Source organism: Meles meles, chromosome 6 (genome assembly GCF_922984935.1).
Source record: "Meles meles chromosome 6, mMelMel3.1 paternal haplotype, whole genome shotgun sequence".
In the NCBI taxonomy this organism is placed as follows: Eukaryota; Metazoa; Chordata; class Mammalia; order Carnivora; family Mustelidae; genus Meles; species Meles meles.
Window position 1 is genome coordinate 121,390,748 of NC_060071.1, and position 24,159 is coordinate 121,414,906.

General features: G+C 40.5%; 1 protein-coding gene across 1 annotated transcript in view; it reads left to right on the forward strand.

Annotated features, from left to right (window-relative positions):
• CATSPERB (cation channel sperm associated auxiliary subunit beta) overlaps nt 1-24,159 on the forward strand; it is a 117,863-nt gene that overhangs the window by 22,887 nt on the left and 70,817 nt on the right. Inside the window, 8 exon segments of the mRNA XM_046009900.1 lie at nt 3,054-3,203; nt 9,643-9,738; nt 9,875-9,993; nt 11,050-11,082; nt 17,471-17,537; nt 17,800-17,846; nt 18,470-18,634; nt 19,917-20,069. Coding sequence (XP_045865856.1) covers nt 3,054-3,203; nt 9,643-9,738; nt 9,875-9,993; nt 11,050-11,082; nt 17,471-17,537; nt 17,800-17,846; nt 18,470-18,634; nt 19,917-20,069 — 830 coding nt within the window.

Sequence of the window (24,159 nt, forward strand, 5' to 3'; positions counted from 1 at the left end):
AATAAATAAATTAAAAAAAAAAAAAGAGGAAAATCCCCACAAGTGATTCTGATGTACAGAGGATTAAGAACTGCTTTAGAGAAAAGGCTGCCTGTGTGCCAAGAGACACCAGTGCATCTATTTTTGCAGGATTATTTGTAATAGGAGAAAGGAGAAGCAGCAGAAATGTCCATCAGTAGGGGAAAGACAAATGCCTGTAGTGTATTCTATTAAAACGAAGGAAATAGACCACATATATCATCAAGAACAGAAATCAAAGCATTGACAGAAAAGTCAAGTTTCAGAATAGAAGAACATTTACTTAAAATTCAGAAAACACATAAAGCAATGTTTTATACTATTCATGGGTACAGAAATATTGTAGTAAAAATATAAAAACGTGGATTAGAAATAGATGCAGCCAGGTCACGACGGTTGCATTTGGGGAGGATTTGGGAATGGGGCCATGAAGGGGACAGAGATATCTTCAGTCATATCTATAGTGTTTTACTTCTTTAACCAAAATTAAAATATCTGCAACAAAAATGACAAAACGTTGTACTTTCTTATTTTGTCAGTGTCCAAATTTTGAAAAAATAGTCATTTATTCAATAGCAATTGCAAGCTTTTTGAGGCTGCTATTTTGAAGTCCTATGCTAGCTACGTTTAAGGACTAAAGTAACAATTTATAATTATTTCAGTTTTTTAAAAAAAATTGAAGTGTGAGTCATTTATATATCGAAATGTACCCAGAATATTATATACTGCATTTAGATTTTGGGTGTACACTTATTTAGAATGAACGGAGGTATGGCGGTAGCAAAGAGTTTCGCAAGTTGTTAAAGGTTCCAGATGCAGAAATGAGATTCTGGCATTGGAGAAGCTGGCAGGGCGCATGGTAAGAAGTGTGGGCTTTATTTTAATTATAATGAAAAACTGTTCAAGTGTTTTAAGCAAGAGAGTGACAAATTTGGATTTATGCTTTCTAAATGGATCACTTTGGCTGCTGTGCAGAGAACGGACCCTCGGAGAAGGATGGCAAGAATGGGGAAAAAAAAAAGATTGGTTAGCAGTTGTTGCACTGGTCCCCTTGGGAGGTGATGCAGAGGGTGTGGGCTGGGGGTGTGGGCTGGCTAGTGGTAGAGATTTTGAGGAGCTGGCTAGTGGTAGAGATTTTGAGGAGTTAGAGTCTTCAGAATACGTTTTGGAAGAAGAGCTGGTAGGGCTTCCTGGTGGACTGGGGGGTGAGGGAGACAGAGGCATTAGGACGAATCCTAGATTTCTTACTGAGCAATTAAGTGGATGATGGTCTCATATCCTGAAATGCTGACACGGGGGAGAAAGCATTGAAAAGTGGCAATTAAGGGTTAAAGTTAGGGTTATAGTGGGAACTCTTTTCTTCACTACTGACCCAAAAGAGATTTTTTAAAATATTGCCCTACTTCTTAATCTCCAATCCATGTCCTAGACTACTTCACAGCAACTGCTCCTAATTCTAGCCACTCATCTCTTCTCATACTTTTCTGTCCCCTTCTTGGCTTCTCAGTGATAGTCAAGACTTTTAATCACTCCCTCATTCTAAAGCATTTAAAATACAGTATCTGACTTTGAGGAGCATGTACATAAGTAAAAACGTATTTGTTTGTTTGTTTTTAAGATTTTATGTAATATTTGACAGTGAGAGAGGGAACACAAGTAGGGGGAGTGCGAGAGGGGGAAGCAGGCTTCTCGCTGAGCAGGGAGCCTGATGTGGGGCCCCATCCCAGGACCCTGGGACCATGACCTGAACCGAAGGCAGACACTTAACTGACTGAATTGCCCATGTGCCCCCAAATGTGTTTTCAATTCAATGCAGTCATGCTCCAGATACAAAGTCCTATCTCCCTGTCCTCTAAGATCTGGTTATTAATTGCCTGCATAGACATGCTACGCCCTGGAGAGTCAGTCCAAATGTCTCTGAATTTCAGAGTAAATTCGTTTGGTTATAACTTGTTATTTCTTTCCATTCTAAGTTACACCGTGTCAACTGTGAAAAATACATCACTTGAAATTCTGGGACTTTGTAGCAGATCTGGGGGAGATGGTGAAGATTTACATTGTAGAAATATAAACAGCTAAAGAATTGATTATTAGATATCTCTTTTCAAAAGTGCTTTGACTATTTTTTGAAACTCAGACAGCAGTATTTTATCAAATTGCCCTGGCTTGCCTTTTTAACTCCCCTTTCTCTCTCTCTCTTTTTTTTTTTTTTCAGAAGAAAAAAAAAATCCTCCCATTTTCTTGTCATTAAAATGTCACATCATCCAGCTTCAACCCTTTGTGTGCTTATCCAAGAACAGATTGCTGGGTTGAAGGGAAGAACATGTCCCCCTCTGACTGATTTTCTGTTGTAATCCCAGCCCAACTTCTGTGTCTCTTCCAGAAGTCCTTCTCTGTGTCTCAGCCACTGATGATACCTCTCCTTTCCTCTCCTGGTGTTCTGGATTTATTCTGACTATTCTCTATCTGCTGCCATTTCATCGGAATGGGAGGACAAGTGAATGTGTTATGTGGGCTTTTGAAGCAAACGTTGTTCTCTAAATTATAAATGTCCTGTGATCCCACAATTCCATTTCTAGGGATAGATCCTGAAGCCAGTTGTACTTTCCAAAGATGGTCAAAGCAGTGTCTCCCATCCCACTTGCTTTTCTGCAGTAGTGACCGTACTGGGCCCCCATCAAGGGCAGGTAGACCTCATTCCTTCTACTCTGGAAAATAAGAATCAACCTATTTCTTAACTGATGAAGGGTGAGGTAATATACCCATTTGGGGGGACAGTGACAGGACCTTTTATAGTACTTTTAAAACCCTTAAAGGAGGGCACTTGTGATTAGAGCACTGGATGGTGTACAGAAGTGTTAAATCACTATATTCAAAACCTGGAACGAATATTACACTCTATATTACACTCTGTATTAACTAACGGGAATATAAATAAAAACTTGGAAAAACAAAACAAAAAACTCTGAAAGAATAGCAGTAACGTACCCCAAGACTGCAGCCACATTTTAAACACCTAAATTTGACTTCTACAGAACCTATTCTTCAGTGGGATCTTGGGACTATACTGACAAAAAAAGATATCGCCGAAGTCTATCCACATGTGGTAGATCTCAAAGTGGCCAAGTGTCCCTGTGCCAATGATGTAGCGTTACTTGGCTTCACTCTGAATAAAACATATAATGGTAAGTTCACGGGCTTTGCTGGAAGTTGGATGTGGAGTCTCATACTTTGTAACAGTGATGTTTCACTGGCAGAGCAAATTAGATGCATAGACTTCAGGGAGTAAAAGTGTTTCCTAAACGTACCTTCGAATTTACTCTTCATCACTTCCCCTTGTCTACTTGCAGGTGTGACTTTTGACTATGTCCATAGTGACTCTAGTGTCTCTCCGAATTTCATGTATCCCCTGCCACCTCTGAATACGTTACTTCCTCTCAGGGATTATTCGTTACCTTTCTAATCCTTCTGCTATTCCTGCCATGTGTACATAGGTATCATGTTCTAAGGCATCATATCATAACATTATTTTATTTATTATGTATGTGTGTTTGGATTAACATTGTAGTATTTAATAGCATCTTTTAAAAAAAGATTTTATTTATGCATTTGAGTGAGACAGACAGAGAGAACTCAAGCAGGGGGAGCAGCAGGCAGAGGGAGAAGCAGGCTCCCCACTGAGCAGGGATCCCAGTGCAGGACTCCATCCCATGACCCTGGGATCATGACCTGAGCCGAAGGCAGATGCTTAATGACTGAGCCACCCAGGCGTCCTTTAATAGCATCTTTATTATAATGTATTAGTAGTTGTTTTTCCTAGGTCATTGGTAGTTGCTTTTCCTAGGTCATTGGTGACCCTCGAGTCCCCAGCCCAGTAAATGAGAAGGGAAATAAAAGAACTAAAAGATAAGAAACAAAATTTCATTACTCATATGTAATATGTGCATCCAAAAATCCAAAAGAATCAGTAGCCAAGCAATCAGAATACAGGGCACTACGAAACTGAGGAATGAAATAACAACATATAAAAACCATTCCACCAAAGACTAAAGATTATAATTTTTAAAAATCCCATTCAGAAAGTAACAAACCCCCAAATATTCCTAGGAATAAACAAAGAAACAGAAGAGTTTTTTTTTTAAATTTATTTATTTATTTATTTGACAGAGAGAGATCACAAGTAGACAGAGAGGCAGGCAGAGAGAGAGAGAGAGGGAAGCAGGCTCGCTGCCGAGCAGAGAGCCCAACGCGGGACTCGATCCCAGGACCCCGAGATCATGACCCGAGCCGAAGGCAGCGGCCCAACCCACTGAGCCACCCAGGCACCCCAAGAAACAGAAGAGTTTTAAGGCCTGTTGGACAGAAATTATAAAACTTTAACAAAGGTCATTAAAAAAGACTAAAATAAATAAGATATTTTATGTACATGAACAGGAACTTCTACTATTGTGAAGTTGTTAATTCTCTCCAGATTTATCAGTTGGTTCAATACAATTCCAAGAAAACTTACAGCCGTTTTTTTGGCATGTGTGGAAATTGACAAGCCAATCCCAAAACACATATGGGAGATTGAAATAATGTGAATAACATAATTTCAAAGAAGAACAAAAACTTGCCATACCATGACTTATTATAAAGTAATAGATTCAAACAGTGTGCTTGATATGGGGTAGACACACCCCCTTGCCCAAAATGTCTTCGAATTCCTAATGGCTTAGTAGTTTTGTGTTCTCTAGTTTTTCGAGCCTGCTTGTGCTGAATTGGTTTAGATGGAAATTGCGTCTCTTCCTCCTCTGTGTCAACCAGATGGAAACTCAGCTCCTATTCTGACTTTTGTGGCTGCCATGCTAGGACCCCCTCCTTCTCTCTCTCCAAACACTTCCCTGAGCCAGGAGAGGAGTGATTCTCAGCTCTCCTGTTCCATTCTGTCACGTAACGAAGAGTCACAGGAGAGAAAGAGCAGCCTTCACTCCTTGGGGTCTCACTCAACCTCTCCAGAAAAGAAATAGCTTTAGCAACTCCCCCACACCACCACTCCCCCAGCTGCCTTCCACTCTACTGCAACAAAAAAGAAGTTCCCCCAGGATCTGAGCTGCTACTTCCTAAGTTTGCAGTTCCTTTGTGAGGCCCTTGTCTGTCCCTGCCCCACCCCACCCACCCACTCACCTCCCCCATCTCACACACCCAGCCACAGCTCCCTGCCCGCAGCCTTCATACCACATGAGGTTAATTGTGGGAACAGGTCTCTGGGAGCCCCGTGGGTTCCCGTCCGGACTTGCTACCCACCTTCCTCCTCTGTGACACTCCCAGGGCTTCTGCCCTGCCTCTCATCCCCGTTTTGTCATCACCCCCAGAAACCTAAGCTTCCTAGGTCACTTATGGTTCCTATACCACACACAGTTCTGGATTTAATTTGACCCAAACTTCTGTCCCTTTCCATCTACCCAGAGCCATTCTTGGCGTTTGTGGGCTGTCAGTAGCAATCTCCCCCATATGGCTCATCTTTTCTCTGAATGGCCCCTTCAGTTTGCTGCCCTAGAGGGTCACCTGGCCGGTCCTAGTAACATACCCTCTCACATGCCTCTGCATGTCTCATGCCCAGGGGTGGCGTCATCATCCTTGCTCCTTGGGATTGCTTCTGCTCTGTCTTCCCTTCAAAACTTCCAGTTCCTTGGAACTCAAGACTTTCCCTCCCTGCAACTCCTCCTGGCTGCAGCCTGTGCTGACCTTCCTGTTACTCACACTCCCTCATGGATGACTTCAGCCTCTGGACCCCAGCCCTCCTCACCATGCTATTTTTGTCACTATTTTCAGTGACTTCACCATCCCGTGCAGTGCTCGGCTTCAAGGCCTCCTCTTCTCCAGTGATCTTCCCCCGTCTTCTATGCCCATGTTCTGGACCTCATTGTCTCCAGTAATGCTGTTATCTGCAGAATCTCCGCCATGAGCATCTCACCCTGTCCACGACCTCCCCATTCCATCTCTCCTAGTCCTCCTCCAGCACTGCTTTGATCTCACGGAGACTTTCCCCACTTCTCAACACCCTTTCTCTCTACCTTCCATAGGTTGCATAGCCCACACTTATCCACACTTCTGTAACTCCCCTGCCCTGCTCTGTCTTCCGTCCCCATGCAGACCCAACTCTGATGTTCTACTGACTGGTCTCTCCGTCAGTTCACGATCACACAAATCAAGAGGGCACCCAGCACCACCCAGAAATCCTGTCTCTTTTCTGTGGTATATTTATTTTCCAACTCTGCAAAATGACCTTCTCTCACACCTCTTCCCACTCCTCCAACCCTCTGCATCATCTTCTCCATCTCATAGTTCATATAGAGAACCATGACGGATCCCAAGGAACTCCATTGTTGCCCCTGCAAACCAGCCTCTCTACTTGCATTCATACTTGCACAATTTGCCTTCTCGCCCGTTGCCTCATGAGAAGTGTCTGCTGCTGTCAGAGTCACCCCCCCCAACCCTGTTCTTCTGGACCCCACTCCCTGCAGCCATCTGAAGCACTCATATCTATGCGGCAAATGTCACCTTTTCCTCTGCATCACCTGCTCTCCCTCCTTCCTGGATTGGGTCCATTAGCATACAAACAAACCCTAACATTTCCCATCCTAAGCATCTCTCTGTTCTCCTTCAAAGCAAAATTTGTGCAGAGAACTTTTTGTAGATGGCGTCACATTTCCCACCTCCTCGCTTTGTCTTCATCCCAGTATAGATCAGTGTTTGTTTCTCGCTGCTCTTCTGAAGCGTTCTTTCCCAGGATCACCCGTGATTTCCATATGGTCAGTTCCAGCAGTGGATTCTTTTTATTTTTAAGATTTATTTATTTATTTGAGAGAGAAACAGAGAGACAGGGTGCACCTGCGAGCTGGGGAGGGGGCAGAGAAAGAGGGAGAAGGAGGAAGCCAATTCCTCACCAGGCAGAACCTGCCCACAGGGGTTCATCTCATCACCCTGAAATCATGACCTGAGCCAAAATCAAGAGTCCTGACACTTAAAGAATCTGCCCCACAGGCACCCCCAGCAGTCAGTTCTCATTCTTCATTCTACTTTCTTTCCCAGCAGCAGTTCTTACAGTTGACCAATGTCTCCTCAAAATGCATTGTTCTCTTGGCTTTCTCAATACCACCTTTGATTTTATTCCACCACATGAGTCACTCCTTAGTTTTCTAGACAGGTTTCTGGTTGGTGTGGCCCCCCAAGTGTTGTTGAACTCGGGACTTTGTCCTGGGCCTTCCTTCCTTATGGAATTACGCCTCTCTCTGAGAAACTTAACTCAGTCCTTCGGTAGAAATGCTATCTCCAGGTCCATGATTTCCCAAATCTCTCTTTCTGGTGCTAACTGCTCCTTGGAGACAGAACTCATCTATTCAATTATCTATTTTACATTTCCTCTTGTTGTATAATGAGCATCTCAAATACAGAAAGTCCAATAGACAACTCTTGATTCATCTTCCTTTGAAATCCATTCCTCTCCAGTATTCCTTATCCCAGTAATATCCACTTGCTCAAAACTAAAATCTAGAACCCATTCCCATTCTTCCTTTCACAACATTCCAGGATGGTGCTGTACCCAGTGTGTATCCCCAGCATGACCACTTCTCCCCTCTGTTGAAATCTTAAATCAACATGGGTTTTCCACGAGACTAATTCATAACTTCTTTTTTTTTAAGATTTTATTTATTTATTGGACAGACAGAGATCACAAGTAGGCAGAGAGGCAGACAGAGAGAAAGGAGGAAGCAGGCTCCCTGCTGAGCAGAGAACCCGATGTGGGGCTTGATCCCAGGAACCTGCGATCATGACCCGAGCTAAAGGCAGAGACTTTAACCTACTGAGCCACCCAGGCACCCCTAATTCATAACTTCTTAAATGGTCTCCCTATTTCTATTCTTGCCACTGTATAACCCACCTTCCATACAGCCACTAGGGTGATCTCCTTAAGGGTAAACCAAATCGTGTCACTTCCCTGCATCAAACACCCAGTGGCTTCCCTTTGGCCATTAGAATAAAATCCAAACTCTTCACAAAGGTCTACATCAGCTTCTGTAATCCTGGTGATCATTCGTTATACAGAGTGGCTTGTAACTTGAGTCTAAAAGCATTAACCAAGATAAGGCATTTATTGCACTGCTTACTTCTCTGTTAAATATTTCTAAACTTTGCAGGGGTCTGGTCATGTGATATCATAGAGGACACTGGTAGTCATTCCTACTTAGACTACAGGACTGGTCATGTGATACCATAGAGGACACTGGTAGTCATTCCTACTTAGACTACAGGACAGTGTTATCTGTGGAATGAGACTTAGTGCTTAGAAAGACAATGCTTGTCATTAGCTTTCCTCTTCCTGGAAAAAGTAAATGATAACAACACTTCTAGCTATGTCTTTGTCTACACGGAAAACAGCTGAGCGTGAAAATAAACACTTCAAGATATGATGGTCCTACATTTATATTTGGGAAACAGAAGATATGTATTAGATTATCAACTGTTCATAGGCTCCCCCACTGCCATCAATACTTAATGCCAGTTGACTAGACTTCAGGTTAATATTCTATACTTAAAATGAAAGACTCTCAACATTCCTACCCATGGCCAAAAAAGGGCAAGATCAAGGTCTATGCAGTGGGTTCCATCTTCTTTTACAAGGTTCTCATGAGGCATTAACAAATATTTTTTCTGTTTTTTAAATCACAAATATTAAAGTAAATCAAAGATAGTTTCTTCCTCTTGGAATTTTAAGTTTCTTCTTGGAGTTTTTAAAGTATTAAGTAAGATTGTATTTCCGAAATAGGAATGTGTTTATGCTTACAAAAATACCATCAGAAAAGAAAAAATCTCTCCCACTACTCTCTTCTGTTCGTGAATGAGGTCTGTGAATTAAATTAACAAAGGCAGATTAGCAGGGGAAAAAAGCACACAGTTTTTATTATTATTTACATTCATGGGAGTTAAATGAATAGAAGTGAATATTGAGTGGTTAAACTTGGGGGCATAGATACCATTTTAAGAAAAGAAAGAAGTTTGGGCTTCATGGGATGATAAATTATGGGGAAGTCACTAGGAAATATATGGGCAGAATAATGAAAGAGAAGAGCTATTCTAGTAAAGTCTGTTTATGCAGACTTGTCTCAGTGCTGATGCCGCTCCCATCTCTGGTGATAAGAGTGCTCTTCTCTTCCTGGTACAGGAGTCAGGAGGCACATTTCCCAAAGGGAAAATTATGCTCTTCTTTTAGGCAGGTAAGGAGATGGTGGAGAATGCTTCTTGAGTCTGTTGATTCTCAGTTGCCTTCAGCTCCAAGTAATCCTTAAGCCAGAGTGGCATATTTGGGGTGGCGTATTCAGATCCCCTTAAATATAAAACAGAATCCTTAAAATTTAATTCAGATGGTTGGCTAAACTTCTATGTTAACCTGAAGTCACTTCATCTTTCCATTGCTTGGGAAATGAGATCGAAATTGAGGGGAGGGGAGTTGAGGTGGGGCAGAGAACTGTTTGGAAGGTAGGATAGATGAGGACCCTGGCCCCAGAAGATGGAGCACCATGGGAGTGGGTTATTTGTTTTGTAAAGTTTTCTAGACTTAACCTTCCTTTCTTTTCATGTTAGGAATTTACATAGGCCTCAGTTCTTCCGGGTTTTGGGATTACGACGATATCTTGTGGTTTAACCTGACGGATACGATCTATTCCCAAATTGGAGAAGGTAATTCCTCTAACTGTATCTTCTTCACCTATCCCATGTATATCAGCACTTGATCAATATTGATGAAATGTCTTTGCTTTGCTGGGAGCTCACCTTTTCCTTACTTTTTAACTCCTGGTATGATTTTTTCCCTTAGAACACAGAGAACTTTCAGTGGTGGATATGGTTTTAACAAATCACTTTTTAGTTATCCTCACCTCTCTGGGGTGTTTTGTAAGTGGAGATCTCCGTTACCCATCATCCTCTGTCTTAATGGTATGTGAATTGTGCTGAAATATCTTTTGTAACATAAAGTGAAGATTCTTGATACTTGAGCTCTGTGTGGCGCATCTTAGAATTTAAATGCTTTTTCCATTTAAAAAATGGAAGTGACTTTTTCCTTTGCCTTCTAGTGTATTGAATATATCCTTGAAAGTGGTGCTAGTTTTATTGCTATACAATTTATAGTAAGTTTTAAATATGTGCACGTAGAAGATTCTGCATCCATTTTATAGTTATGTGTGTTCCCCAAATACTTTATGGTAACTTACAAAGCTAAATATAATATTACAAATTAACACAAATTAAAAAGTTAATTTTGGGGGCACCTGAGTGTCTCAGTGGGTTAAAGCCTCTGCCTTCGGCTCAGGTCATGATCCCGGGGTCCTGGGATGGAGCCCCACACTGGGCTCTCTGCTCAGCAGGGAGCCTGCTTCCTCCTCTCTCTCTCTCTGCCTGCCTCTCTGCCTACTTGTAATCACTGTCAAATAAATAAATAAAATCTTTTAAAGAAGTTAATTTTGGGTTTGAAAGAAGGGGAATATGCATTTTGGTGAAGATATATACTATGCATACCACGAAATTCTTTTTTTAAAAAGATTTATTTATTTTTAGAAAGAGAAGAGGGAGGGGTTGAAAAAAAGGGAGAGAGAGAACCTCAAGCAGACTCCCCATGGAGCAGGGAGCCTGACAAAGGGCTCGATCCCACAACCCTGAGGTCATGACCTGAGTTGAAACCAAGAGTCGGACACTCAACGGACAGCTACCCAGGTGCCTCTCATTACATGATTTTTAAAAGTATCTGGGATCCTTTCTGAAATTAAGTTGAAGCACAAATAAATTAATACAATGGTGAAACAAAGCAAAGACCAAAGAAGACATCTCCAGCATATTATTTAAACTGGGTTAGAAGCTGGTTTTAGTGTGTGATGCTCGTAACTGCTGGGATACAGAAAGCATCATTTCCCTTTAGTATAACTCAGATTGCTGTGCTTTGTTTTGCCTTCTGATATGCAAGCAAAAGCTGAAGTGTTGTTTTTTTTTTCCTTGTAGTTTTCCAGAGCAGACTTTTGTGGTTTCGAAAGGGTAAGAAACTTTAATTCCCAAGGGTTGGTGAAAAGCTAGGTGTTTCCTACATGACCTGAGAGATGAGGGGCAAGACAAGAACCCATAACATAGATCATTCCTGTTACTATGATCTTATTTACAGTTTGAACTTGAACATGTCTCCAGCAAATGTTAAGCAATAATCTCCCCTTCTGTTTTGAAGGAAGAAGTGCCTCTCCCTATTCAGAGGTCTCCCCGACCTTTTCTTTGTATGTTCTGTCCAGGATTCTGGGAGTGGTTGAGGTGTATTCTGCACAATGGTGCCCAGCTGGAAACAAAGTCAGGGCTGAGATTTGACTAACACTTTTCTCCCCAATCCATCTATCCCCATGTGGGTCTCTGCCTACTTGGAGAAAGGCTAGCCACAGTTCTGTTTCTGGCCTTGGGGTGTGGGGTTAGGGTTCCATCAGTTTTTTTTTTTTTTCTTTTTCTTCTTTCCTCTCTATTCCATAGTCAAGTTTTGTATTTCAGCATGGTCATTCCCATCAACACATAAGCATGCTTCAGTTCGGAAACCACTACAAAATTACGATTATTCGTAGGCTTTTGCTGTGTCCCTTCCCCTTTCCATCCTTATAAAGGCCTGTGGGCACACACCCAGGTGGGCACACACACGCTTACTCCAACCATCTAGAAGGGAGGAGCACTTCTGTCTTAGGACGCAAATGGGATTAACTTCTTGCCATACTGATTGGAGGAAATGTGAAGCAGAGAACCAGGAAGAGCAGACAGTCAAAACTGATGCACATTAGAAAGAAAAGGGGGAAGAACCTGTCAAAATAGGACCCCAAACCTAGTTCAACTCTATCATTCAAGAATGAGGGTGAAGAAAAGAAATTTGTACAGATAAGACAGGAGAGCTTACCCCCCAGAGACCTCCATGAAGGAATGGGGTGCCAGAAATAGTGACAGAACTAGACCGTGAGCTCTCAACCCAAACAGAGGCAGGCACCAGGGCCATGATCTCCTCTCTGGGATCTGTGTCTAGCGCGGTGCCTGGCACAAGGTAGGCATTTAGTAAATATTTGTTCAAAGAATGGAATTGGTATAAAAAGTAACAGTTACAAATTTTGTGTTTTGTACTTGGGCAGAACCAAAACTCCAGATAATACAAGGACTGGAGATAATTTTCAGTGAGTCACCAACCCATTTTAAGATCCTTGTTTTATAGGAGAATCAATATGGAGAATAATTTTGGAATTTGATAGAAAAATGTATAGTTCCACACAAATGAGTTTAATGAGGATAATTACCATAAAAGAAAAAGATATATAACCTAAAGCTTCCAACCCACCAAAGGAAGGAAAAAAGAATTAAAGGATAATTCATTGGTTCCCATTAAAAAAAAAAAAAAAACAAGAAAGGAGGAAAACAGATGCAAAGATAAAAAATGGAAAACCAACTATAAAGTAAGATGTTAGAAAACAATCCAAACATATCAGCTAAAACTAAATCACACAAAAAATGATAAGGAAACGAAGGAGACTATAACCTCAGCTTTGTTCCTTACCCTTCAGCTCCCACTAACTTCCATTTCCTGTCCACCTGCCTGTTAAGTCAAGGGTGCTGGGGATGCTGGGACAGTTGGACTCACTCAAAGCCCAAGCTCTGAGGAACCTCAATGAGAAAACCTGGCACGTCTTTCCTCTCATGGGTCATGTGAGAACAAGACATTTGGCCACAAAGACATGCAGGTGGAGGTCTACAAGGTGAGGCTCCTGGAGAGAGCTGGGCTTGCAGAGCTCTGGGACACCCCCCGCCCCCCCCCCCCCCCCAGAGAAGGTTTCTGTCGATCTTGAGAGAGTGGCTGGTCTTTTGGAGAGAATCTGATCTAATCTAATCTCCCTGCATCTGAGGTGAGCAAGTTGGAGGAGACCAAAACAAGGAAGCCATTTTCTGGTTCTGAGGTGAGAGAGGAATGGCAGCCCAGAGGTGGAGAGACCTCTCGGCCTTCTGTCACTCCAGTATCACCACATTCTGAGGTGCTCCCCAAACCAGACCTGAGCATTCCCTTGAAAATACATCGAAGCCAGCCTAGCATTCTGAGAGCACAAGATCTTTAGAATCAGAACATACACTGTTGCTGGTGGAGAAGACAACAGACAACAACTGGACAAGAATGACAGAACTTAATCCACTCCTTTAGCAATGAGTCAATGAACACCTTTTACTGGTTCCTAAGATGGTACTGAGATAGTAGCAAGAAAAAAAGACCTCTGACATTTATTAGCTTAAGGTTTCAAGTGCCACATAAAAATACTTTTGGGGACTGAATACCACAAATTGCAATTAAAAACGGAATAAATTGAACGGTAGAAGACCCACTGTTTAGAGGGTTTAGATGCAAAGAAGTGGCATAGAAGATGAAGAGGAAGACACTTCTGAGACCGTCTAGGGAAGATGAGTAAAAACCACTGGGGCAAAGATAAGTCTTGGAGGATAATCCAGGTCTAAGAGATGAGAGAGTTTTTGGAAGGAATAAAAAAGGAATGGATAGAAGACAGGCAATAGTAACACAAATAATAGAAGATTACACTGAAGTTAAAAAAGACCCAAGGCTATCTACTGAAAAGGCCCACTATATCCTGGAAGAAATGAAAACCATGTATGCATCTGAATCTGAAGTTGAAGGGGAAAATATTACAAGTTTCCAAACAGAAGGAACAAAAGCAAATTATGTCGCTGGTATTAGATTAATACAACAGTAGAAGCTGGAAAATAGTAAAACTCACATCTACAGACTCTCAAGACAAAAGGACCGAAGTCCAAAAATCCTATTACCAGCCAAGAGAGTATTCATTCATCTTTCAGACTGAGAAAGAATTTGGAGAATACATCACCCAGTTATCCCAGCTAAGGAAAGAACTTTAGCAAAATAAAACACTGAGCACAAATATTGGGGCAAAAAAGAAACAAGAAAACAATGGTGAGCAATGGTTTCTCTCATTTTATCTAATACACATGTTTTCAGTCTATGTGGATTAAAGTGAAGTGCTAAACGAAGATCTTGAAAGAGAGAGAGCATGTTGCAAGGGAAATTAGAATTTTCAACGTCTAAAAATTATTATTTTCAAATAGCATGACATTCCCCATAGTTAAAAACCAAAAAGGTTATATAAAGATCCACATTGAGAAGTCTCACTCGCTCCTTTGTCTGTATCCACCCTGTTTCTTCCCATCCCCACCATCTTTTATCTTTTCAGTGGTTTTTAAATGTAAATTCAAATAATTATGAATATGAATTGTCCTCTTTTTTTATACTATATTCTAAATATATACTTACTTGTTGTTTTCACTTAGCAACATATCAGGGGGAATATTCCATATTAGTACATAAAGAATGGCCTTTTCCCCCCTTCTTTCTTTATAGCTCTGAGTATTCCATTTTGTGAACTTCCCAGAGTTGACTTAACCTGTTCCATACTGATGGATGCTTGGGTAGTTTCCTCATCTTTTGCTATTACAAACAATGTTGCCATTAACAATTTTCTACATGATAGGTTTGTAGTCCAAGTACATGGGGACAATACATTTCTGGAACTTGGACCGTCAGATCAGTTAGTAAATACTTACACAAGGAATAAGTACTTATGCAAGTTGTCCTTCAGAGAGGCTTTTACTATTTGCAAGGATATTATAATAAATCTTCTCAAGCTAAAATATTTCAGCAAAACTCAGGGGATTTTGTTAGTGATGAGAGGGGAGGAAAACACGTATTCCAAAAGTTGCAAAGTAGTGTGGCAGGGGAGGAAAGGGAACAAGTAAGTTCTTCTGAAAAGTATAGGGATTTATCTTTAGGTAAGACGTTTTTTATAATGATTGAAGGAAAGATGGAAGGAATGGGATATATGTGGCTATTTGGGCAGGTGGTTGAAGGAGTTCATACTTGATGATTAGTTCATTCACTTACTCCTTCATTCAACAAATAGTAGCTGGGGATCTGCTGTACGCCACATTTGTTTCGACAAGGGGGATTCTGTCTGTGGAATGCGACAGGTAAAGTCCCCCAGTTTCCTGAAGCCTACCGCTCTATTGAAGGCGGTGGACTTCAGACAGGGTCATAAACAAATGCATAATGTGACTGCAGATTGTAATTTGGGCTTGTCCACATGAAAGCAGGGAAGAGAAATAGGGCCTGAAGCAGAGATAATACAGTATTTTAAACAGGGCGATTCTAGCAGACCTTCCAAGTAGGTGAGCTTTAAACAGAAGCTCAAATGACCTCTAGGAATGGTTTTAACAAAACACGTCCAGAAAGAAGTAGTAAGTACAAAAGTCCTAGATTGGGAACTTATCATGAGGTGAAATCTGTTAGCCTCCCCAGTCTGTTCCATGGACCCAGCAGGGACTTCAGGTTAGTTCTTTAAGGATAAAACTCAAACTCTTTGAGACATACAAAAGCTTTCCCAGTCAGAGCCTTCCTTACCTTCTTCAGCCTTGTCCTATCTGCTCTTACCTTAAGCTCTCCTTGCCAGCCATAGTAAATACTTGCCTTCCGTGAGATGAGCCAACCCTTCAGGCACCTCGACTCAATCACAGATGTCTTATCTTCTCAGCAGGCCCTCCCTCCTCTTCAATTTCACTTGGAGAATTTCTCCTAATACTTCAGGATTCCCTCCCTGACCCCAGGGTGCCCCATCTGTGCAGTCTTCAAAGCTCTCAACACTAATTCCTGTCATTCACCACCCTCCTCTGAGTGGCTCACTGACCAGCCTCACAACACTTGAGGTATCATGTCAAGGCCAGTCTCATCTGCCACATATGCAAATAAGGTCCCATGCTGGCTTGCAGGTAGGGGGTCTCGGTAAATATTTGCGGAATCAGTGCATGAGTAAATGGAGACAGACGGGAGCTACACCTTGCAGTGGCTTATTAGCCACGTCACCATGAACTTTGAACCAGCTCTAGCACCCTCTGGACCTCAATTGCTTCATTTTAAAATGGGCATAACAGTACCCACCTGTCAGGTGAAGTGATTAAGTCACATCATGTAAGAACAACCTTCGCACGATTCATGATACAAACTTAGAAAAATAGTTGGATCCTCACCCCTACATGGCTAGTCAGGACCTTCTGAAGGCAAATGACAGAAACCAAACTAAAATTGATTTTTAGCAAAGGGGAAGCTGTTAGCTCACGTAAGTAGGAAATTCAAGGTGGGGATGGATCCAGCTTCTAGACATGATTGGACTGAGTGCCTAACAGATGTCTGTAGGACTCTATCTTCTCCACGTTTGGGTCTGTTATCCTCTAGAATAGCTTCATCATCAGTCAGTTTTCTCCAGTTTTTAGTAGGAATAGGCACCAGGTTTCGATGTAGTCAGGTTAGTGGCCCCAGTAAGAATGAGCTCTGTCTTTACCGGGAGCCCCAGGACGTCTGGGCCCACTCATTAACCTGACTTGGATCACGTGTTTATTCGTGACCAATCTCTGCATCCTGACTTCTTCCTTGGAATGAGCCCAACCTGATCGGCTGAAATTATCCCCAAGGATGTTCGCTGGAATTTTACCAGTTTGCTTCCAAGTACGAAAAAAAAGCAAGGACTCTAAAGAGAAAGAAAACAAAGAAGTCAAGGCCCAAGAAAAATTCTAGATCAATTGCCTAGATATTATAACTGATATCCTGCAAACCTGAAGATTTAGATTACATTTGATGTAACAGCTTCGCTTGAAGACACTACACCATTGAAATACATTGTTCATTCTATTTTGAAGTGCTTTTTTGTTTGTTTGTTTGGCAGTTTTATGGAGATATAATTCACATAGCATAAAATTCACCCATTTAAAGTGTGTGATTCAGTGGCCTCTGGTACAATCACAGAGTTGTGCCACCATCCCCACAATCTATTTTAGGACATCTATTTAAAAGACTTTTAATGCACAGATTATAAACACTTTCTTGCTGGTCTGTAAAAATGCAAGGTCTTCCTTTTGTCTCAACAATACTTTGAACATGAGAATCTTCCTATAACAAAGCCATCTTCAAACCCTCACACGTAATTCATATCCAGCATATACAATCTATAAACTTGTGACCCATCATGACTGTGATAACTGTCTGACAGCTTCTGATAGCTCCAGAATAATGGTCTTCTACTGACTGACCCCAGCGTCTGTCACTAACAGAGGCCAATTCATGTCAAGTTTTCTTTTATTCCTTTTACATGTGCTGTTCAAAATGCATGTTCTTGTCCCTTGCCCTCACTCTCCCCCCTTTTCTTTTGTTGGCATACAATTTTTCTCCCTTTATTTGCCCCCCATTCCTAAACTATGACAGTTTAGAATTTTTTATCAGGTTTTTCAATTTTATATCTTAAGTCTACCTATTCCCTAAATGACATTTTTATTTCTTCATTGATTCATGTAGGTTGACTATATCAAAGGAAAATTGTGGTATAATGAAAGATGTTTTGCTAACAGAGAACACTTTGAAGGTAAAATGAGACTTTTTTTTTTTCAACATGATGGCATATAAAGACTAAATAAAATATTATAAATAAAAATAGGATAAAGTAGAAAGGTAGGCTTGCTTTATATAAATAAGTCAGTGGCCTAAAACTGAGGGGAAAAATTAAATCTGAGACAATAGGCATGCTCCGTTATAAATGCAAGAAAACTGTATTTGCATATACTTAATTAATGACACATTTAGAAATATAGATACTGCTTGTAATTCTGCACCTTTCTATTTTATAGTTGATTATGTTACTATCACCTTTGATAGAAACAGGACTCTAAGTGAGGTATGGTATTAAATATTTTATTAGTTTTACTTTTATTTTTTAAAGATTTTTATCTGAGAGAGAGAGCACAAGAAAGCACGCACAGTTGAGGGCAAGGGTAGAGGGAGAGGGAGAAGCAGACTCCCCTGATGAGCAGGGAGCCGGACACATGGCTCGATCCCAGGACCACTGGATCATGACCTGAGCCAAAGGCAGACACTAAACCAAGTGAGCCACCCAGGCACCCCTGGTATTAAATATTTTAAAAAGTTAAGAAATTTTATTTCTTGAATTGTTTCATGGATTATTATTCATCTAAAAGATGGCATTTCTTCAGGCTGAAAAACTTCATCCGTCTTTGCACCCAGTTATGCCTCTACTTGGGTTTAATGGCGATTACCTAGTGATGTTAAATCTGGACCTACACAGTAGTTCTAGAAAAACAACCCATGCCAGGAAGAGATGCTTTGCAGTGTTTTCTGGACTCCCATCCCCAGAAGAGAAGCAGAGACATGGAAGAATTATCACTAGTATTTGTGGTCGGTCAGGACAACACAGTAGTTTGCTGGTTTGTTTGCTTAAGATTGCACAGATTAGAATTTACATTTTTAAAAGGTGTTAACCTTTCCTTTCTCTTTTTGTAGTCAAGCTCTTGTTTTTATGCCAAAGAACCATTTCATGAATGGTTACCTTGCTTACCTCATATTTTGAAAGGAATGAAATCTTTACCTTCAACTGTGTTAACATTTCTTGTTGACCAAGAGCATAGTGCTGGGATCTACCTCTTCTCCAGCCAGGTGGGTCATTAGGTGATTACTCTTGATGATACAACAATGAAAATTTATCTTAGCAAACATTGACTTCCAAGGTCTTTTTATCTGTGGCAGTACAAGTTGATAAATTAGCTACAGCAGAATCATTTATGGTTAATAATATAATTGAAGGCACTCTAGGGATTTCTTGCCTCTGCTGGTCATTCAGTTTGATGAAAGTAGAAAATGGGGTGCTCTTTGCATAGTGACTCTTCTTTGCTTATTCTCCAGGAGCATATAAGCTGACTTGGTTTACATAAAGTTGAGGTTCCATAAGATAGTTTCAACGAACAAAAAATTGGAACAAGCCTTAGACTCATAATTTTAGGGGAGAAAAAAAATTTTCTTCTACCCTCTTATGTTCAGTGATTGGGACCCAGCAAATTAAACTGACAAAAGACAGATTAACGGGAGAAGAGAAAATGATTTATGTGTGCTGTGTATGTACATGTAGATGAAAATTATTGAGGAGAAGCTCGAAAAGGTGGTTAAAATTTGGGGGCTATATATCATCTTAATAGTTTAAGGGGACAGGTGAGAAAGGCACTTAAGGGAAAACAAGTGAAGAGATAATGGATTAACGGGAACAAATAGGAGATCAGAAAGTTTGCGATGTTTGTTCATACAGTTATGAGTAGTTTCCCCATCTCCCTCAGGGCCATAAAACTCTCCAGGAGGAGTAATTTGGGGTAAGTTTTATTTGCATTCTCCCTCTGAGAGTATATCTGTTCTGAAGAAGAATTAATGGTAGCCTTATTTCTTGTGACTTCCTGCTTTTAGTCGGAGAAGGGAAGGTGTTTTTTTTCACATCTGTTGAATCTTAAGTGTCTTCAATTTATAATAATCTCTTACTAGTGGCATATCTTGGGTACATATTCTGACCCACATCACGATCCAATAGAATTGGCATGTAGTCCAGGCATCCACATTTTTAAAGGATAGTTTGCCATCACAGTTATGAGCATGGTCATTGGAATCTGTCTTTGGAGTTCAGCAACGGTTCTATAATAAAACCTTATCATGCCATATACTATAGAAGCTTAGACAAATTATTTAGTGTCCTGAACTTTATGTTCAACATCTATAAAATGGACACATAAGGCAGGGGGAGGCCGAACAAAGACATATGGATGGTTGCTAATCCCTTCAGTTCTATGCTGTGTTAATGGATGTGTCCCTATCTTAATCAAAATCCAAGTAGGAGAAAACACAAAAAAATTGTAACATAGCCTAGTAATATTAATGGTAATAGTCCTCTGATTTGCTTTTCTACTTCTAGAAAAGGACCATTGCTTCTGTTAGCATCCTGAGAAATAACAAACCAGGATTAAGACCAAAATTTCCAAAATTCATGTTTCCTTCATCATTCTCTTCTCCTGTTGGAATGGTATTCCATCCACGAAGCCATTTTCTGTATGCTTATGGTAATCAGGTGTGTACACACTAGATTTCATGCTCGATGTAGGTGTAAATCATTCACTTATTCTATGCTGAGTTGTTATACATCAGACAAAGAACAGAGTCCCTCTGATGATTAGGGGGTTTAGAAAGCTCAATGAAGAGAGAATGAGGGGCGAGGAATTAGTGACGTGGATAGAAACAAAATCTTCTGCAAAGTTTTGGTGAGCAGTAGAGCAGTGAAATGCAGAGCAGGAGAAAGGGAAGTCAAGCGAAGATTGAGAGACAGAAGGAATTAGGCTGTGCTGATGGGAATTATTCAGTAGAGAGAAAAATTGGTGGTGCAGGTGTGAGAAAGAGGGCGCGCGCGAGAGAGGAAGAATTCCTGGAGTGACATTTCCAAGTAGGTGAGAGGAGATGCCATCTATGAACTAGAAGACAGGTTGGTCTTAAGAGCTCCTATAGTAACAGGAAGGAGGGAGAGTTTTTGGGTTCCGAAGTTGATGTGGGTATATGTGGTAGTGGAAGGGTGTGGAAGTTTATCTTTTATTTTCTCAACAAAAATCAAAATTATTATCTGAAAGTGAGGATGGAGGAGTGTCAGGGGTTTGGAAAAAGAGAACAGAGTTGCCCAGGGGGATGGGAGAGTGTGTTGACTGAGGGAAGCAGGTGTGATTGCATATACTTTATGCTTATGAAGTCCACGTGCGACCAATTCAGCACTACTGAGTATTGTTCTCCATGTTCAGTTGTGGGGGTCCATACATGTTGGAAAAGACAGAGTTGTATTTAACCACAGCTGGAGTTTTACCAAGGAATTATTAAGGAGTAAAAGAGTGTACAGAAGGGAATGTAATAAGACAAAGCAAAAAATTATGAAATCAAAGAGATGAATATTAAACAGTTGTAAACAAACTATTTACTTGCAGAAAATATGATTGCCCATATAGAAAAAAAACGATACATACAAATTTTTAAAAGAAGCGGAAAAGTTAAACAAGGTGGAAAGGCAAGTCAATTTCATTTCTACACATGATCAACAAATTTGGAAGCATAATTTTTATGATACTGTGTATAAGAGCAAAAACAAAACAAAGCAAAATGACATACGAAAAACTACAAAGTGGAGCACCTGGCTGGCTCAGTCAGTGGAGTACACGACTCGATCTCAGGGTTATGAGTTCAAGTCCCACGTTGGGGGTACAGATTACTTAAAAATAGTATCTTAAAAAAAACTATACATAAGAATAAATCCAAGACTCTTAAGATCGCTGTGTAGAAAATTATAAACTTTATTGAAGGACATTTAAAACTTTTTAAAGACATGGATATAAACCTACTTGTGGATAGGAAAACTTGTCTTGTGATTTCTTCCTCAAATTAATCTATAGGTCTAATACAACTTCAATCAAAATCTCCAGGTTTGTTGAAGAGTTTAATTCTAAAGTATATATGGTATATGTCAATTCTACCTTCGCTTTTAAAAACTTCAAACAAAGCAAAAAAAAGTATATCTGGAAAAGCAAAAGACCAAGAAAAACCAAGACACTTACGAAGAAGAATAAGGATGAGGGATTCGCACTACCAGATTTTCACACTTTTAAAAAAGTTGTAGTAATTATGATAATGTGGTTTGGGCCCAGGAGCAGACAAATTGAGCAATGGAAGGAAATAGAAAGCCCATGAATAGCCCCATTGTATCTAGAAGGTTGATGGAGGCCAAAAATTGTTTGACTCTTCTGAGGGAAAAATAAGAGATTGCTCAAAATAGGATGAGAAATATTGGTTACATATGGAAAATGTTGAAATACATATCCACAGTGCAAGTCCAACTCCTCTCCTAATGCGTTAATAATTTAAATATAAAAACTTTAAAAGGAAAATATAAGTGAATATCTTTCTGAAATCAGGGTAGGGAAAGCCTTTTAAAACAAGATAAAAAAATAGCATCACTTTCATTAAAAAGAATTCTGGGTCTGTAAGATGGCAGATTAAGAAGCTTTCGGCCTTGTTCTCCCACAGACACTGAATCAGCAACAGTGTACAGGTCGGATTACCTTTGCAAGAACTCTAGAGACCCGTTAATTAGCTACAGAACCCAGACCAACACAAAACCAAAAAGGGATTCTAACAAAAGGGTCAGGAAAATTAACCCATCTGCACCCCACTTCCAGCCAGTCTAGTGTGGCACAACCAGGAGGAATCCTCCTGCTCAAGGGATCCTTCCTTGGGATAGAAATAAAAGAGTGGACCTTGCATGCAACATTCTGGCTTGTCTGAGGGCTCCTCCAGGGACTGCTTTCTGCTTTGCTTAACCCGGAGCACTGACAGGGTTTGTGTGGAAACAGCCAAAACGAGGAGAGTAATGTTGGCAAGATGGTAGAGCAGGAACCTTTATACCCTCCCTTTCCTCCAGAGACACCAATTTCACAAAATGCAGACCAGAATACCTTTACAAGAACTCTGGAATCCACTTGAGAAGCTACAGCTCAAGCCAAAGAGATTCCAACAAAAGGGGTAGGAAAACTTGCAGCATTTTCCATGTCCATCCACACGTCTCCTCCTATCTGACTTAATGCCGCACAACTTGGAGGAAAACACTCTCCCACCAGGGATCCTCCCAAAAGGATAGAAACAAAAATAATTAACTGTGTGTCCAACATTCTGGCTGGACGGGGGAAATCTGTGTCATCTGACTCAGAGCACTGATGGAACTGGCAGCCTTGTTGAGAAACTGTTGAAAACAGTTGTGATCACTGTACCACTTTACAGCTGCAGTTCTCCAGCCACACATACCAGAGGCAGCAAGAGCTTATGGGCGTCTGGAAGAGGAGGGATCAACAGCTCAAGCAATTTGAGACAACGAAAAACACAACACAAGCCAGAGAAAACACATCCTTAGAAGAGATTTCAGAAGTCCTAGAGCCTCTAGCTGGTCTGATCGGTAAGAGTCTGCGTGAGGCCAGTCCGTAAACACTGGGAGAAGTGGTTTTGTGATGAAATGCCCACATCTCAAAATAATAGCATGACAAGGCATGCCAAAGAAACAGGGACATGTGGCCCAACCAAAGGAACAGAATAAATCCCTAGAAAATGACCCTAAAGAAATGCAGAGCTATGAGCTGCCCGACAAAGAATTTTAAACAACTGTCATGAAGATGCTCAGTGAGCTAGAAGAGAACAGATAGACAACTAGAAGAAATCAAGGAAACAATGAACTAATGGAGAGTATCAAAAATAGAAACTATAAAAAGGCCAAGCAGAAGTTCTGGAGCTGAAATTTGAATGACTGAACCAATACATTCACTAGAGGAGTTGAATGAACAGCAGATTTGATCAAGCAGAAGAATTGGCAAACTGCAGAGAGGCTGTTTGAAATCGAATCAGAGAACAAAAAGCAAAAAGAGTGAAGAAAATTGATGAGAGCCTCGGGGATGTGTAGAGACTATCAGACATACCCAGGCAATATGGGAGTTACAGAAGGAGAAGAGAGAAAAGGGGGGCAGAGAGAGCTTATTAAAAGAAATGATGGCTGGAATTTCCCAAATCTGAGGAGAGAAATATGCATATAAACTAAAGAAGCTTAAAGAATTCCAATCACAATAAATCCAAAAAGGCTAACACTGAGACACATAATAAAAATGTCAAAAGTCAAAGACCCCCCCCCCAAAAAAGCCAAAGACATAGAATCTTAAAAACAATGAGAAAAGTGACTCACTACATACAAGGGAGCTTCCATAAGATTATCACTGGATTGCTCAGCAGAACCATTGCAAGCCAAAAGAGAGAGGGATAATATATTTAAAAAGTTGAAAGAAAAAAAAAACTGTCCATCAAGAATACATTTGGCCGACTATTATTCAAAATTGAAGGAGAAATTAAGATTTTTCCCAGATAAACTAAAACTAAGGGAGTTCACTACAACTAGATTGGTTCTGGGAGTGGAAAAAAAAAGCTGAAGAGAGTCCTTCAAGTGAAAAATAAAGGATACCAGACAGGAACATGAAATCACATGAAAATAAAAACTTTTCCTATAACATAAATACATGAGCAAATTTAGTAACTTGTATTAATGTAAATTTGGTGCATAGATTCACTTTTAATTCTTGTATAGAAATTAAATA